At 38.4% G+C, this 18,737-nt stretch overlaps 1 protein-coding gene across 1 annotated transcript in view; it reads left to right on the top strand.

Annotated features, from left to right (window-relative positions):
* Positions 1-6,917: 6,917 nt before the first annotated feature.
* Positions 6,918-18,737, top strand: part of LOC126367662 (uncharacterized) — a 32,870-nt gene continuing 21,050 nt past the window's right edge. The window contains exons 1-14 of the mRNA XM_050011291.1: positions 6,918-6,944; positions 7,568-7,629; positions 9,067-9,209; positions 9,796-9,940; positions 10,451-10,582; positions 11,271-11,364; positions 11,940-12,059; positions 12,629-12,855; positions 13,390-13,507; positions 14,108-14,240; positions 15,527-15,645; positions 16,094-16,206; positions 16,765-16,974; positions 17,750-17,861. Coding sequence (XP_049867248.1) covers positions 6,918-6,944; positions 7,568-7,629; positions 9,067-9,209; positions 9,796-9,940; positions 10,451-10,582; positions 11,271-11,364; positions 11,940-12,059; positions 12,629-12,855; positions 13,390-13,507; positions 14,108-14,240; positions 15,527-15,645; positions 16,094-16,206; positions 16,765-16,974; positions 17,750-17,861 — 1,755 coding nt within the window. The remainder of the gene's footprint in view (positions 6,945-7,567; positions 7,630-9,066; positions 9,210-9,795; positions 9,941-10,450; positions 10,583-11,270; positions 11,365-11,939; positions 12,060-12,628; positions 12,856-13,389; positions 13,508-14,107; positions 14,241-15,526; positions 15,646-16,093; positions 16,207-16,764; positions 16,975-17,749; positions 17,862-18,737) is intronic.

Below are 18,737 nucleotides of genomic sequence, written 5' to 3'. Positions count from 1 at the left end.
AGGACACGTCTAACGAGTTGCATATCAGCGAGATGCCTATTTTATTGACCCGGGTTATTAATTCATTCACTCATTCATTTTAAAATTAACAGTTGTCAATCATTCGTCCCTTTCCTTTCCGCGGATAAGAAAATGACGCGTATAACTTAAAATAAAATTAGGAGGTGTCTACAGGAATCGGAGCCAGTATTCTTAAATGTTGTACCGGGTGAGAGCCTTCAGCGCACCCCATTTGTCCGGCCAAGTAGTTAATGCCTTCTGCGGCAAATCTACAATAATTCACGTCATAAAAAAAGGAGCCAGTGTCTACGTACCTAAACATATTAATATAGATCTTCATCTACCGTGTGATGTAAAAGACGATATAGTGACTAAGATTGAGAATAATGTTAGGTTGGTTTGGACACGTAGAGCGGATGAAGGATAACAGAATTGCGAAAGCGGTATATAAAGCGAAAGTTGATGGTTGAGCTGGCTGAGGAAGACCTAGAAGGACTTACATTGACCAAATTGGAGATGTTCTTAGAAAAGGTTTAGTACGATCTACTCTGAACCGGCGTTCCTGTATGAAGCGATTGATAAATGTGGAGGAAGCAAGAGAAGTGTGTCAGGATCGAAGCAAATGGAATTCCATAGTCTCTGCTTACCCCGGTGAGAAATAGGCGTGAGTTTAAAGATTTTTATCTACGAAGTGTTAACCCAAGAATACAAAGAGCACTTCGCATCCTAAACGCACGAATTCAATACAAAATCGTGATTCTGTGATCTGATAAAATATTTTTTATTAGATTCACTTCATTTAACGGACTAAATAAAATAACTAAGTATCTACTTACAAATAGTTAAGTTACGTATCGAATGCTATCCGCAACGCAACAACACAATAACACGTTTGAAAAAAGCTTTTGACAGTTGGCTTTTGGTCCCAAGGCCAACAGAATGTTGTCCTGGCAAAAAGTGCAATCTCACGTCACTGGCCAAGGTTAGGCTGCTTCGGAATGAAAGTTTTTATTACCTCTTTTATGTAATCGGAGCGGTTCGAACCAGTTTCCGCTTTTGTTTTGTTTTGCAAAAATTTGGAAAGGTCCTATAACCGGTCGAACGAGTCCCTAAATGGCATTATTTATACTTACATGAAGGTATACTACATGCTCGGTGGCGCAGTGGCGCTCGGTCTGCAATTGTTGAAGTTAAGCAACTTTCGCAAAGGCCGGTCATAGGATGGGTGACCACAAAAAAAAGTTTTCATCTCGAGCTCCTCCGTGCTTCGGAAGGCACGTTAAGCCGTTGGTCCTGGCTGCATAAGCAGTTGTTAATAACCATCAATCCGCACTGGGCCCGCGTGGTGGTTTAAGGCCCGATCTCCCTATCCATCCATAGGGAAAGCCCGTGCCCCAGCATTGAGGACGTTATGGGCTGATGATGATGAGGTATACTACATACCGAGACTTACACTTACTTGCAGTATACTTACACATTAGTATAAGTAATAATAATTATGCTACAAATATAAACTGATTACTGGCACTCCATAATATATTTAAGCAGACTTAAAATATATCAGGAATCAGCTTGATGTTGTTGTGACGTAAAGACGATTAAATTCACATACATACATAAACTCACGCCCGTAACCCTTAACGGGGTGAGCAGAGCTACAAATAATCGAAGACAACTTGCAACCACTGTCAATACGAAGTCCTAAGATCGATAATGATGAACCTTATAGTGTTAAGGGATCAGCCTTACGCCGGCCAAGGGGTGAATTTACAATAGGTTGGTAACTATGGATACTAAACTGTTGTAAATATCATCGTGTCTACATGTTAGATAGTGTATCATCCTTGATCGCTTTTAAAAACAAATGAGTGAAAAGCGAAACCATGCATACATGGGGAATTCTTATATATTTTTATCCCAATTTTTTGTATTTAACTATTATCTTTTTTGGAAATTTTCTCCATAATCTAAGTAAAATAAGATAATAAAAGCTAATGTGGAAACACATAATACCGGGTTCTTACCGCGTTAAAATCACGGATATAAGACTCCCGATATTACAACACAGTTGCAAGTGCCATGATCACGGGATGACTGATGAAATTGAAATGGACTAGGAAGATATTTATTAAGGGCAAACATATCTGTCTACTCTCTAAGAACCCGGTAACGCCCGGTATCGCGGTAGGAACCCGGTATTATGTGTTTTAATTATGATAATAACCGCGTAAACCTCAAAGAATGTATATCTTATGTAGAGCCATTAATAAAGTTGATCTTATTTCGATTAAATAATTATTTTATCAACCTATTTACAAAATCATCAATTACTAAGCTATTTGGTTTAATTGTTATTGCTAGGTACCAAATTAATTATCAGTTGTTCGTTATAAATGGACGCCTCTACTAATTACTAAAACAATTAATCTATGTTTATGAACTACTAGATATTACGCGTAATTTTATAAAAAAGAAAACACTGGTACTCACTTTTACAAAGTTTCAATAAAACTCAAAGAGATGTGATAAAACAACACAGGTCTGCTGAAGTGCACAGTGATTTGCGAACTGACGCAAGCGCAGACCAAACGGCGATTATATTCCGCCTGTCGATCGGCCGTTATGACGTCACACTTCACTGAGTCAGTATCGATAGAATTCCGCTGAAAACTTTAAATTTTCCCCCCTTATGACGCCATGTTATCTAGATGGGGTGCGGTGTGTTTGAAGTTTATTGATAGTACGCAAACACTATGAGTAATAAACAAATAATGTCCAGTTATTCGCGGTACTATATGTAGTACGTCTTTCGATAATGTTTACCTCTGGTTTTCCTTAAAGTTAATTTATTTGAAGAATGTGCAAAGATTACGCGATTTCCCCTATGTGTTATGTACGAGAATATTGAAGATGATTCTGTGCTTCGGAAGGCACGCTAAGCCGTTGATCCGCAAGTGGAGCAGCGTGGTGGAGTATGCTCCATACCTCCTCCGGTTGATTGAGGTGGGACGTGAATAGGCTGTTTATGTTGTTATAGTGCAAACCATATTGAAGGGCCTTTTTGACATGATTCTCTTTTGCAAAAGCTCGATTTTTTACAATTAATTTTAAACCAGGAATAAATGTAGACCACTTTTTATCTGGACGGAAACTAGGTACCCTAGTTTTCTATTGCGAGGTTTTGTTAACGAAAACAATACATCCGAATGTAATTTTTCAAAAAGGCCACATGATTTACGCTATAAGACTGACTCATATTATAGCTACGATTCTCTCTAGTGGTTTTTTTTACTATGGCGACGATATGTAAAGTACAGTCATGAGCAATATAATGTACTCACTTTAGGACTCTGTCGCACTAACATATTTGACATTTAGTGAGACTTACAGTTCAATTTGTCAAAAAAGTTAATGTGACATGGTACCAAAGTGTATACATATTAATGCTCGTGACCGTACATGTACCATTTGTTATGAAATGAAATATACTTTATTGCACACAGCATACAAAACAAATTTACACAAATGGATGATAGATACAGTACAATCTGGCGGCCTTATTGCTAAGCAGCATCCAGCATCCTTACCGAATTCCGTATAATTTTGTAATGATAAACAAACAACTCGTCTCACACAGTAAAGGTTTCCAGACATTAACTGGATATTCTATTTAGGTACATGATTCAGTGAAGTCTAATTTATTATTTCAATACCACGTGTGTAAGTTCTCTGACTTTTAAAACGTCTAATTTATCAAATATACTTTATTGCACACCAACAAAACATACAAATATTTAGCAATAACAGTACAAATTGGGCGACCTTAATACTCTGAAGCAATTTCTTCCAGGCAACCACCAGGAATCAGCCATAAAAATACTTAGATGCTAGTAAAGATAGTTTTATGTTAGTCTGCATAATTTTCTACTTGAGGTTAAAGGTCAGGAACCCCGACAAGTGCAGTTGAATCGACCATTAAAGACGATTCAACTCACCGCCTATGTCATTGGTCTAACAGAAAGCTCGGTAAGGTGTGGTTAGTTACTTAGTTCATGTTGCGATGGATATACCTCTGACTACCCCACTTGGGATATACTTAGTCGGGACCTTATGTTACGTTATGTATAAAGTACGTCACAGCAAAAGTAGTAGCAGCGCAGGCGCGGCGCACATGCAGTTTCAGCTAAGACCTGCGCGATGGCACAAATCTATAATAAGTAACATCAAAAAAAGCTAGTTAGAAATACCCTTCATCAAATTCAAGAAACTAAGACACGTCATGATTCAAATCGAATCACATTTAAAAGGAAATATAACATCTTATTATTAGTAAGCATGTGCCATATTCCACGAAACCGTTAGTATTTGCAACAGTTATAGATAAAATTAGATATTTATTGATACTTATCGTCCAAGCAAAGATTTGTCGTTCATCGTAAAGTCAACTGAAGGGCGAAAATATATATTGCGTCGCATTTGAAATCAATAAAAAAACCAGTCAAGTGCGAGTCGACTCGTGCACCGAGGGTTCCGAAGCTTTGACTTTACCGTCGAAGAAATATTGTCTCCATACATCGAAATAGATTGCGATTAGTTTACCAACTGCAAATGAGTTTATAATCAGAAAAAAAATGTGATGGCTCAGCAAGATAATGATTTTCGGATTTTGTCTTTACTTGTGCTGTAACACCTTCCTAGTTTCCCAATTTCATGATTCTAAGTCTATGGAAAGTACCCCACAGGTCTTCTTCTATAGTGTGGGTTGTGAGGTGGAGTACTAACCTCATCAACCCTGGTGTCAGGGTTAATATTGAGCCGCCAAAGACCCCTGACATGACTCATGTAGCGACTACTTACATGAACCATGTCATGTCATTTTTACTTTTTTCATACAATCAGGTGATCTGCCTGTAATGTCTTATGGACCCCATAGATTAAGATTCCCCAACGAAATATATGAAAATACGGCTAAAAATAGCTGTACGGTTGGGTTGCATTGATTTAGAAGCTTGATTTTTCAACAGCTTCACGGCTCCGCAGACGTAAGTATTCGAAGTTAATTTCAAATTTCTGTCTCTACATGGTCCCGAGAGAGGTACGGAACCCCAAAACCATAAGGAAATGATGGTAGAATGGACACTGATACTGCACACATGAAGTGATGGTTTGCATTTGAAGGTCGCATGTTTGAATCAATAATGTTACTTACTTACTTTATTTTAGAATTGGCGATGTAAGTACCTACCTACCTATTTTACTACGGAAGTCTGAGCCTACACGCTTTTTTTTAAATAAAACAGAAAAGTCGTAGATATAACAATAAATCATCATCACTAATTTGAGAGCCACGCTCTTGTCGGTGTAGCATTCTCTATGCTACTTTTTAGGGAAATATAGGGCAGTGGTTTCCCTCTTGCCTTCCGCCCCAATACAATATACCTTTAATTTACGTAAAAGTAACTTTCAGTACGTCATATGGCTTATTATGTTTGTAAGTTGCCTATAAAGTTCATAAATAAATATATAAATAGGTATAAGCGTACGTTATACATACCTATCTATATATATTTTATAGGAATACAAACGTAATTGTAACTAAGTACCTACACATTACAGTGCAATTTAAATTTTATACAAACCGTGAGATACCAGAATCCTTCTAAGGCACATTTTATTAAATAAAGATTTTAAATAATGCGTTTAATCGATTCTTTTATAGTCAACTAAGTATATGTGTAGACATACTTACTTAGTAACCTTCATAAAGCACTACAAACATTGTTTTTTACTTACTGACGCAAGCTGGCTAGGCAGGGTCCGTCTTAATTACCGAATGACAAAAACAGGTACTGTAGTTTGTCACATCCTATTACCCTTCTGGGTATTACAGATTGATCACCCTAAACCTTCTCGTATTTAATACATAGATTGATAAAACGTACCATGATTTGTATCATTCCGTGGTCTCTGCCTAACCCAACGCGAAATAGGCGTGATCTTAATGTAGGTATGTATTTATATCATTTTAACAGTGAGTTACAATAACTTGTACTCGTTTACTAAAGACGTATGTATTAGTTATTTATAAGCTTCCAGGTGAGAGCCCTCAGCGCTCCCCATTTGTCCGGCCAAGTAGATAGTTAATGCCACCTGAGGCAAATAAGAGGTAACCTACAATAAGTTACATAGAAATAAAAGAAATGAGTTAGATCAAAAACCTATCCAAAATATTATTGCTTTCGGGAGATAACGCTTGCTGTTTTTTCTTTTTTTTATCACGTGACTTAGGTATTCTAGGTTTCCGTGAGATAGCAATAATTAGGTACTTAGCCGAACGGTAACAACGCGCAGACGCTAATATGAAATGGATGAAAATCTCACCGACATAATTATAATTATACTTACATTTTATTATTCTCAAGTCAGGCAAATAACATGTCATACAGTCAAATGAATGAATGTCCTTGTTATCAAAAATATTATGCGAACGCATACGAGCGAATTCATACAAAACACCTCGTTTTACACAGACACTACTCATTGAGCGTACCAGTGTGTGTGACGGACGCCCATACGATTGAAGACTAAAGTAAGACCGAGGGGGTGAGGTAAACCTAGCTCAGCCGCTGGTGGGGAGCGGAGAGTTGCTGTTATAATTACGTCCTTATTCTATGCTATAAGCCTGGCCGGATAATAAAAAAAAACTCATCATCACCAAGACGGACGTCATAATGACAGTGTCACGTAACCCTATGTCATTGTTTAGAATATTTTTGATATTGACAATATTCACGAAAAGACACAAACATCATCTGCAAAATATATTCGAAGCCTTTTCGGAATTTCTTGTGAACATTAAAACAGTACTTGGTGCAATATGGTCTACGTTCCTTTTTTATTCTTTCAATGAGATTGAAATGAAAAGGACCAATAGTTTGGAAAAAGTGAGTAAACATTGAAAATACAATGAGGGACTTTCCGGGCTACGCTTCTCAATAACAATATAGATGGCGCTGTTCAGATTTTTCTTCGTTTAACCTTCTAATTTCGTGGATAATGCATCTTTTATCTTTGTTTTTGGATATTGATGATTGTTGTTACACCCAGGCACAATTACATCTTCCACCCATTATTATTCTGATCAAAATAAAGAGAAGATATATAGAGGTAGATAGCAACATAATTCTATTACATAATGTGATCCGAATATCAAGCAACAATTATTTTTTACATGCTTCTGCCATTACATTGTATTTTTGAATAATTATGTACTTACCCGAGTAATGAGAAAATAGGTAATTATCACGTTAAAGCTGTTCTGAACCTGAGCCGAGGTTCGCGCTCAACTGGGCACTCTCAGGCCTGTTGTCTTAAATTTTGTACCGGGTGAGAGCTCAGCGCTCCCCATTTGTCCGTAGTAGTTAATGCCATCTGCGGCAAATCTACAATAAGTCGCGTTAAAAAATAAACCGGCTCTGTTAGTAGCAGGCGTAATGGATGTGTCACGTCCTTAAGAAGCAGTTTTATCTAGTGATAACCCAACTAATAACAATGTTGTCATAAACAGGTAAATGATTTGGAAATAGTGTCAAATGCAAGAAACGGTGTATTCAAACAGAATTCCCCGGAGTAAGTCACTAGTTATATTACTTAATTGCAACGCTCTGAAAGTAAGAAATAAAAAGAAACATTTTATTATTAAGTTGAGTACCTACTAAGACGATTGAAAGATTTTTGAAAAACTTAAACAAAAATGGTCTTTTATAAATTTCAAGTAAATATATACAACTTTAGTCGTGGCCAGATCATAGAATTGATCATTTCATGATGTGCTCGATCATTTCATGAAATGGTCATATTTCATGAAATAGAATATCATTCGTTGGCCACATCATGATGTAGTTTGGCCAGATCATTGAACACAAAACGTTTAATTATCCACCGATAGTGGCGCCGGTGTCGAGTATATTTAAAACTTGTTTGATATTATAATCGATGAATCAATGTTATTGTTCAATTTTCCATATCGAATAGGTACATAATTTTGAACCTAAGAAATCAATCAACTATTCGCATTTATACCACATAGCATGGACACCGCCTACATTAACGATATGGCCAAACGTTGATTGATATATCATTAAACGTTGTCGTTTCAACGATATGGTCAACTTAAGGTGGCCATTTCATGAAATATGACCATTTCATGAAATGGTCGACCACATCATGAAATGATCAATTTTACGATCTGGCCTCGACATATACAAGGAAGCACTTACCTAACTAGATACATAGGTCAGGACACCTAGGCTGGTTTAATAAACTAATCTCAGCTGAGACTGCCCTCAAGATCATGCTCAAGTCCCTTTTTTTTATATATAATAAGAACTGTCACATTGACATGATCTTGAGGACAGTCTCGAAACTGAGATTAGTTCATTAATACCACCCTAGTCTGTGCCTCAACATTTTTTTTTGTTTTCATTTTTTTTTTGCACTCATAAGGTATCAGCACACCTAAGGTACCTATTACTAACTTACCTACGTCCTACTACATAGGATTAAGGATAACGTAATTCGAAGATCAGGAAAATAAGAATTATTCGAACATTGCTAGGAAAATAACCACATGCTCTTTTACCTGTTTCACAATTGACTCGACCATTATAGGCTCACCACCTATCACGTCTAACAGAAAACTTGTTGTGGGTACCTAGTTCATCTTCTTTATCTAAGCCTATGATTAGCCCAATATTTAAGATAGTAATTAATCAGATAGTTTGTTATTATAAGATTAGTGACTGTCTGGGAACTGATATTAGGCAGCCAAATTACTAAATTGTATATTTTTTTTTTTTTTGAAGAATGTCTAAGGCCCTGTGGCGAGGTTTATCTTGCAGCTTCTTTTCCACGGCTATACAGATTGTGGGAAGCTGCAGTAGTTTTATGCAGATGAGACGTTCGTTATGTAAAAAATGACGATTCAAAGTGTAACTATGTTGCCTACTAAATAAAGATATCATTGAATTTTGAATTTTATAGTAATGTCATGTTATTATATTGCAGTAATACGTTATTCCTCCTGCCTCCAAGAAGACGTTTCAAGAGTACATTTGCGAACATTTTTGAGCATTACAGCATATCTGTGAAGCCTCGACTGCACAGGAGCAGTTCTCTGTCGGACCTTGCCACCAACGCCAGCGACTTCAGTGAGTGCAGGGCTTCTAAAAATAAAAATCATCTAAAAAGCAATATAGCAGTTTGACATTTGCGCATATAAAAGTAAGTGCGCGATATCAACAAATGTCCAAAGGTAATATTGCTTTTTTGGCAAATTGCTTCATTTTGGCCTAACCCTACGTTTTCACGGGATCGGCTTACCTAACCTGAAAATTTGACAGGTACATTTTCATAGAAGCGTCTGCCTGAATGCCCTTCCAACCCGCGAAGGAAAATCAGCCCAATACAGAAGTCACATACCTCCGGAACATATTTCTCGCGAATGTGGGTTTTCGTCACCGCTGAGCACGTGATCTAAACATGAATCAAAAGAAAAAATGGATAGGTTTAGTACGATCTACTCTGAACCGGCGTGCGTGTATGAAGCGATTGATGAATGTGGAGGAAACAAGAGAAGTGTGTCGGGATCGAAGCAAATGGCATTCCATAGTCTCGCTTGTGAGTTTATGTATGTATGTGAACATAAATTAATTTTCAATTTGAACGAACTGCAAATCTTCTCAATACCTAATTCTTCTGATAGTAGAATTCTGAACAAAAGATTGTCGTTTTCAGATCTAGATTTCATCCAACATACCAGCAGGGTACTGATAGCAAAACAAAGTAAGACCTCAATATATAACAGTATAGCGAGCTCCGGAGACGGGTCCAGACATTACTACAAGGAGTTGGAAGAAACCTTACGGGTTTACAAGGGGAAGTAAGTAATGTGAGTTCACTAGCTTTTTTAAGTTATTTGTACAAAAGGAAGACAAAGGTATTAAAGTAAGTATTTTACTTACGAAAGCATCGAATCCGAAAATTTGTCATTTTATTTTCCAAGTAGCTATTCAGAATAATGTTCAATAAATAATCATTAAATTACGAAATTTTGTTTTTTTTTTTTAAAAAAACAAAACCCGTAAATTATAACCCGTAAGTAAATAACTGTTTTGTCACGCACACTAATGCACTGTATATGATATACAAGGTTTACCCACACACAGGGCCGCGCGCACAACTGAATTGAACTATCTGTAATGTCCTGTTTTTTTGTCAACTAAATACCTAAAGCTCGAACTATCAATCAACTAACAACTGTCAGTTGTTTATTATTCATCATCATCATTAATTTAAGAGCCTCGCTCTTTTAGGTGTAGCATTTTCCATTCTTATCTATCAAACGCCAATTTTTGATTTTTTTTATTAACTTGATTTTTTCTTTTTTTAGAAAGACGAAAGGGATGACTCCAGAGTCATACGCCAAGTTCGCGAGCGAGTACGCTCACAACTACAACAGAGAGAGGGAAAGAGAAACAGAGTTCACCGACGCCAATGGTACCAGTAGCATAGATAACTCTAGGTGATTTGTTATTTTTTTAATTCAACCTCCACTTCAGATGTTAATTGAAAGAAAGAAAGAAAGAAAGAAACGTTTATTATAAAGGGACACCACAGTAACAAATACAAAACAAATATATAATTTAAAACACGGAGTAACACACAACTTACAATCAAACAAAACACATAATAAAAACAACATACACGAGAAATACAAATAATTGTTACTTATAATCACCAGAAATTACTCAATTATGAGTATAATTTATATTCTAACAAGCTGTCCGCTCGCGACTTCCCCCCTTCAACCCCATTTTTACTGCCTTGGGGGTGGAATTACACAAAATCATCACAGAATTTTCACTCGGAAGGTTCCTGGTTTTTTGCTCTATTGACTGGCTATACTAATCAGGTCAAAGTGTTAGTTGCGATGTCACTTACACCCCGTACGCGTACATACAAGTAGCCATACAAGTACGTATGGGTGTAAGTGACACACCGTAACGAATACTGAAGGGAATGATTCAGACCATGATTCTGAGTTGATATCAAGTGGAATTTCCTGTCGAAAAAAAGAAAAAATCTACAATTTTTTTACCGAATCATCCCTCAAAGGTTTCGTTACGATGTCACTAACACCCTGTGGTCACTCAGGGTTGGTGATTATCGACCAATACTTCGAAGAAATAAGTTCATTTTTGTGATTGCAGCGTAAGCACGGACCCCACTCCCAGCGGGCAAAGAGGAGCCGCATTTCCCTTCAAGCCTACGCCCAGTGGAAACCTCAAAGTACAATCTAATCAAGTAAGTCTACTGCTGAGTAGTGCCATTATAACATTTGACCACAATCTTACAAATATAAAATGAAATATTTAACAAATATTAGCTACAGAGGAGCTCGGTGGCGCGAGGAGCTCGGTGGCGCAGCGGTAAACGCACTCGATCTGCGATTGTTGTAGTTAAGCAACTTTCGCAAAAGTCGGTCATAGGATGGGTGACCACAAAACAAAAAGCTTTCATTTCGAGCTCCTCCGTGCTTCGGAAGGCACGTTAAGCCGTTGGTCCCGGCTGCATTAGCAGTCGTTAATAACCACCTATCCGCACTGGGCCCGAGTGGTTGTTTAAGGCCCGATCTCCCTATCCATCAATAGGGAAGGTCCGTGCCCCAGCAGTGGGGACGTTAATGGGCTGGTGATGATGATGATTTAACAAATGTGGGTAGTTACATAAAACGTAACATGCACTCTCTGTTGCTGCTTTCGCAATTAACTTTCGAAGAGTCTTGGCTCGGCCTAGGGAAGCTTGAAGCTTAAATACATAAGTAAGTACATAATCTCCACGCTTATTTCCATCCTGACACTTCACTTGTTTCCTTTCAGGTGGTGTTTCAATCGTCTACTGTAGGCGTTCTTTTAGCGGATCCTACTCAAGCAAAGGTCAAAGTAAAGTTTGAAGGTAAAGCGCAGGGAGAAGGCGAAGAAGAACTGCTTACTAACTATGTTAGTTGTGCTTTCACACTTAAGCTGCGTTCAAAAACAGTATTATCGGCCCACTAGAATCGATAAATTCGTTCAAATATAACCCACTCAGACGACGCCCTGAGGCGAGGTTCGCGCTAATCTAATGCCATTTGCAGCAAAACTACAATAAAAAAGTCACGTCAAAAAAAAGATTAGTGCATTTCTCACGTGGTTATTTTATTGTGGCGCTCCAAAAACGAATTTAGCAATACAGAGTCGGGAAAGCGAATTTGTCCGACCGGTCCAGCACACATGTATCGATTTCCTGGCTGTGTTTGCATTGAGTTTTATGTCCAAAACTCTTAAATATGTCTTTCTAAAACAATTTTATTTCTTTTAATACTGCAATAGTGATAACTTCAGAGGGTTTTAGACAGTCAATTCCAATAGACATTGCCCATAAACCCGTAAGTCGACATTTTTCTTCTTCTTCTTTTAAACTTATTATCCCCTGAGTTAGGGTCGAACAACAGATTTCCACTCCTCGCGATCTTTTGCAGCCTTTGTAGATCGTCATTTTAATGCATCTATTTTTTTACGGGCCTTAGGACTTAGCACCACAACTACAATATGGACCACGAGATACAAATGCAAACCAGGCATCAAAGAACGACCGAGCGGCGAAGACTAAAATCCCAGGAATGAGAGAAGACAAGGGGAAGGACTTGGGTAGCCTGGGCTACATCAGCACAGAACCTATAGACTGGTTGCGCGTACAGTTGCCGAAGAAACAGGACCTCTTCCAAGAGTTTTATCGAAGAATACATAACTACATGTAAGAAATAATGGCCCTGGATGGTTTTTCATAGGATCCATGATAGCCCTGATCGGAGAACGCTACATTTACGTCGTAATGTCACGGTCAACCACTGAATTAGACTTCATGAGTTTAAATTCATGTCCATAGATAATTGATATCACGTAGTTTCCAAGATCTGTGTTCGGTTAATGGCAATAGACTCGCTCCCTATCATATGGAATTTAACATTAGCTGGTGATATGTGAAACATAGTGCGTGTATGTTTTATACACCTCTGCATACTTCTGATACAGGCGTCATGTTATGTGTTTTTCACAGTTTAATGAATTTCTCTTCGAGAGTAAAGAAATAAGGGCGTTGGCAACTTCATGTCATCACACGGTCTATTATATCAAGGGGAGTCAGTCTTAATACAAATTAACACAAAACAACTCTGTCTGTCTGGTAATTGAGCTAGTCTGGAATTTTCTGCTGAAGACGCTGAAAGACAACGACAACGAGACCCCTAGAATAGCCTTCATTAACTTAAACAAAAGTGTTGTTTTACAGAAACACCGATACAGTGGTACATATTGGCGACGAGGAGTTCCATTGCCATCGTATTATTCTGCAGATTTATTCCACCTTCTTCGACGTCAACCCTCATAGAGAAATTGAGCTGCCCGTGGTATGCATAAGTCTACGCTCTTTGGATTCGTTCAATACTTTATAGGGTCTAACAAAGATGCAGTCAGCTAAAGCGCTTTAAAAGCAACACTGTTGACATAAGTAATTGCATGTTTTTGGCTTATGTCAATACATATCATTTCATTACTTTCACTTCGTTTATGTTCAGCTAAGCGTTGCGTTAGAATGCTAGAGTTGGGCTTAAGTTTTGGACTCACGGTACAGAGGTCCCGGGTTCGAATCCTGGTGAGAATATAAGAAAAAAAACATTCGGTGATATCCAGTTTGGTTAGGACATTGCAGGCTGATCACCCGAAAGTAAAATGATCCGTGCTTCGTTGGTTACCTACAAATGAGTCATGTCTGAAGCCTTTGGCGGCTCAATAGTAACCCTGACACAGAGTTGATATGGTCAGTCAATGGTCTCAACCCGTCTTTCTCCTTGCATTTCGATAACCATCTACTATATTGTCTGTTTGTCTATTACCATAATTTATAATCCTGCGCATTCATTATTTGATATCATTTTATCCATGTGCTTGCTGCACTCAATAGTGTTCTGAGATTTTCCTTATTAAGTATAATGTTATAATCTTCACAGAATAATGTTACTCCGGAGGCTTTCCACACGATTTACGACTGGATGATATTCAGCGGTCCTGAAAGCAACAAACTGTTAAAGAGGGACAACGTTTTAGAACTGTTCTGTGCTGCGCAGTATCTTTCAATAAAAGGTTATTTGATCTTCAGGTTTTAATTTTTAATTATCTTATTCAAAAACATGTTTATTCAGTAGGTAACATATAGGTATTCAAAATGTAACTGTGTTACATTTCTCGTCACTTTTTCAAATCGTCATTTTTTACACAACGAACGTCTCGTTCGCCTAAAGCTAATGCAGCTTCTCACAACCTGTATAGCCAGGAAACCGTAGCTGCAAGAAAACCCTCGGCACAGGGCCCTAGACGTTCTTTAAAAAATCCACAATCTTTCCAGATTGTAAGTGAAGATGTGGCCCAATAGACAACTATATTTATAATTTTGATAATACCTAGGACCTCTTCCTCAGTTACCTGTGGAAGAGGAGGATCGGTGGGAGGTACAGAAGCCCTACGCTGAACTTCAGAGTTCACCGTCGAGAGGTGCCTACGATCGATAGGGAGAGTGCTGGGCGAGCATTGGGCTTCGAGACTGTCGGCAAGGCATTCGGCTTTTTCGTCATCGTCGAAAGCGGGGGGTTGGTTAGGCCTATTGAGAGGGGGAGTAGGAACAACCGTATCCAATAGACAACACGCATTCCTTATACCTACCGTAAATACCTATTCACTCTTACCTTGAAGATTCTAAGATGATAAACAGACAGGATATTTCTGTCCTTTTCTTAAATGGCTATATTGCAATTTGACATTGCGCATGTAAAAGCAAGTGTGCAATGTCCATTAGCATACATACATACATACATAAACTCACGCCTATTTCCCACCGGGGTAAGCAGAGACTATAGAATTCCATTTGCTTCGATCCTGACACACTTCTCTTGCTTCCTCCACATTCATCAATCGCTTCATACACGCACGCCGGTTCAGAGTAGATCGTATTGAACCTTTTCTAAGGACATCTCCAATTTGGTCATCATAAGTCCTTCTCGGTCTTCCTCTGCCAGCCCTACCATCAACTTTCGCTTTATATACCGCTTTTGCAATCCTATTATCCTTCATCCGCTCTACGTGTCCAAACCAACCTAACATTCCCTTCTCAATCCTAGTCACTATATCGTCTTTTACACCACATCTCTGTCTTATCACACTGTTTCTCACTCTATCACTCAACTTCACACCGCAGATGCTACGCAAAGACCTCATTTCTACGGCCATTTGTCCATTAGCAATATTGCTCTTTTTAAGATTAATTGCTTCAATGTGACATTTTAGACCCCCTGTTCTTATACGGAATGAGGATAGTTCAGATGTCTTTTTAATGTCATAAATTACTTCACTGTATATTTTGTCGTGTTTGTCAGACCTAGAAGAGCAATGCTGGTCATTCATTGTGAACGAGAACCTCTTCACCGAAGACACCGCGTTTGCTCTGTACCGACAAGCACGAGCGAAGGGTATGACTCCAGTTATGGATTTAATGGTTCGTAACGCGTTTCTTGATTTATGGTATTAAAGAATACAAAAGTCTACGTTAACATCATCATCACACATCGGGTCGGGTCGGGTTGTGGGTTGATGAGGTTAGTCATCCACCTCTCAACCCACACGATGAGAAGAAGAGACAAGAGTCATATGTTACTCGAAATAAATTTATTTATTTATTTTATGTAGGCTCCATTTTATTTTTTATGGTGCACAGCATTTGCTTGTGTTCTTTTGCCTGGTAGTAATTCCTATGTATAAAGAAGATACTTCTTTGGATTGTCTGCTGATATATTAGTATTTTACTGCAATCGCCGTAAGAAACCCGATTCTATTGGGTTCCATTTTCCATGCTGGCTACCGTTAATTATGAATGTGACAGCTGTCAAATTGGGCTTCCAGCAGCCAGTATCCGTGTTATAAGTAAGTATAATACAATATTCCAGATTCCTCGAGTAATGCGTTTTTTCCTGCCACTCGTGGCCTCAAGAGACTTCCTTGAACTGGAAGCAGAAGAAGTCCTAACCCTGCTCAAGTCAAACTATATTTGCGTCACAAGGTAACACCAACTAACTAACCCAATACACCTAACTACCGCCTACAAAACTTTTTATCAATCGGCAAAAAGCTTTTTAGGATTTTAGGGTTACCAGAGTGAGATATGGAGAAACCGCTTTATAATTTACTTACTTACTTACTACTACGACTATTCTACTTACTACTAGTTTCTCAATATTTCTACTGTCAAAAATCTTTCCTAAAATCTAAGTAAAAAAAATATGACACAGCATTTGCAGCAAATGGGTCGTGTATTAGGTTCAAGATAAATTATGAAATTCTGATTATTAAATAAACACAGATATAATGACGTCACACTGTGCTTTTTCATATAAATTCCATAGTAATTTCGTGTTTTGACGTTTAGTAAAATGTGGCTGATTTGACTTCGAAACTAGCCTAATCTAATATAAGTCACGTCAAAAACAAGCTCATTTTTTCCCTTCTTCTCGTATGGGCTATGAGGTAAATTATGGAACGCCCCAAGCTTGGTAACAAAACCTCTGATGTGGCACTATGATATCTTCACCCTTCATCACCCCTCTCTCGTATGTTCCAGTGAAATAGAAGTCCTAATGGCGGGAGTGCGCTGGTTGTACGGCGACTGGTCATCACGTCGTCGGTTCGCCGTGGACGTGATGCGATGCGTACGATTCGGTCTTATCTCGCCCTGGCAGCTGGTGGACATCAAGCGGAACCCAGACAACGCCGAGATACTCGAGCTGGTCAACGAGGCTGAAGTGCAGCAGATGGTCGATGATGGACTTGCGTTAGTTGACAGATCGTAGAATATCCTCGGTTGCAGATTAGCTGCTTTTTGTATCGATACCATCGAAAGTATACGTTCTGTCTGTTGGGTAGTTTCCCAGGTCAAAGATTTCACCTCTGCCTACTCCCTCGGGGACACAGACGTGATGCTATGTTATGTTGTTTATAACGAACCATAAACATAAACAGCCACAGGCCTCCTCTCAAACAACCGGAATGGGGAATGGAGCATACTCCACCACGCACCTCTGCGGATTGGTTGAGGTGTTTTAACGGCTTAACGTGCCTTCTGAAGCATGGATCATCTTTCTTTCGGACAATCAGGTGATCAGCCTGTAATGTCGTATAACCAAACTAGGGATCACAAAGAGAATTTTGTGGTGTGTCCCCATTATGAAATTCTGATCACTAAATAAGGACAGATGTAAAGGTGACAAAAACTTTCATTTTCCTATTTAACTTATTTATGAATTTTAATAAAGAAAAAGATATTTCATCACGTTTTTCTATGACGTCACAGGTTGCTTTTTCATACAGATTCCATAGTAATTTCGTGTTTTGACGTTTATTAAAAAGTAACTGATTTGACTAGTTGGAAACTACCCATTACAAGGGGTTTCTGACATATAATGTAAATTTTAAGTAATAATAAGTAAGTAGTCGTTACATGGGCCACGTCAGGTGCCTTTGGCGGTTTAATAGCAACCCTGCCACCAGGGTTGCTGACGTTGGTAATCCACCGCAGAACTCACTCGATACTTAATATCAAATTGCAGGTATGTTATAATAAAATACTGGTACGGCAACAACTCCAAGAACTACTACCACTGGCTGGACGTCCTCGGGCTGTCGGAGCCTGCTGAGAGGAACTGGATCGGGGAGGAAACGGTACACTTGCATAACCAGTGTTTTATTATAGTATTTTATGCAACAGTTGTATAAGAAGGGTCAAAAAATGCGAGTGGCGTGAGTTGCGATGTGAGCCTTGGCGAACATCGCAATAAGAGACGCCACGAGCATTTTTTGACCTAGTTATACAACGTTGCATACAATACTTTTTCTACGACGACGTAATTTTAAATGAAACAAAAATTATACAAAGAAAAATTTTATTTATAAAAATGAAGATGTAAATTTTGAATGGTATGGGAAAATGGCGGCAAATGTATACTTTTTTTTTATAGTATATCTATGGCACCAAACAAAGTAAAGGTGCCAGTTTCCAGGTCAAAAAAAAAAAACAACAATGCTTTTTTGGCGACATTATAGTACAGTTACACTTTGTAAACAATGCTTTTATAGGCCATAGAGCGTACACTTTTTCAAAGAGTTTAATTATGTTATGTACTTATATTAGACTTTTTGGTTATTTAAATGCCAGATTAAAGTAGAGGAGTAGAAAAAACTCTTTATTGTACACATTAATCATGTCATGTCGTCCAAACCGTATCCGGCGACGGCGACTCCTAAATATCTATCCCGGGTCGTTGTTGAGGCGGCTCTGATGTGGCTGGCGGAAGACTCGACCGAAACCCTCCTATAACTACACTCTCAATTCGTTAGGCTAGCTTTATTGTGTGCCGTGTGACCGGACCTTCAAGTCGAAGTTCGGTTTCGCCAGCCACACATTAATACATAATTAATGACAAAAAGAACTGTTACCAAAGGTGGACTTATCTCTAAAAGAGATCTCTTCCAGCCAACTCCGCATGGTGTGAGAGGTCAATAAAAGTGGGAAGGCACGATTTGTAAATATATACACAC

The sequence above is a fragment of the Pectinophora gossypiella genome, chromosome 6, assembly GCF_024362695.1.
Source record: "Pectinophora gossypiella chromosome 6, ilPecGoss1.1, whole genome shotgun sequence".
Classification (NCBI taxonomy): domain Eukaryota; kingdom Metazoa; phylum Arthropoda; class Insecta; order Lepidoptera; family Gelechiidae; genus Pectinophora; species Pectinophora gossypiella.
Note: the sequence above shows the minus strand (reverse complement) of the source record. Positions and strands in the feature narration are given on the sequence as shown.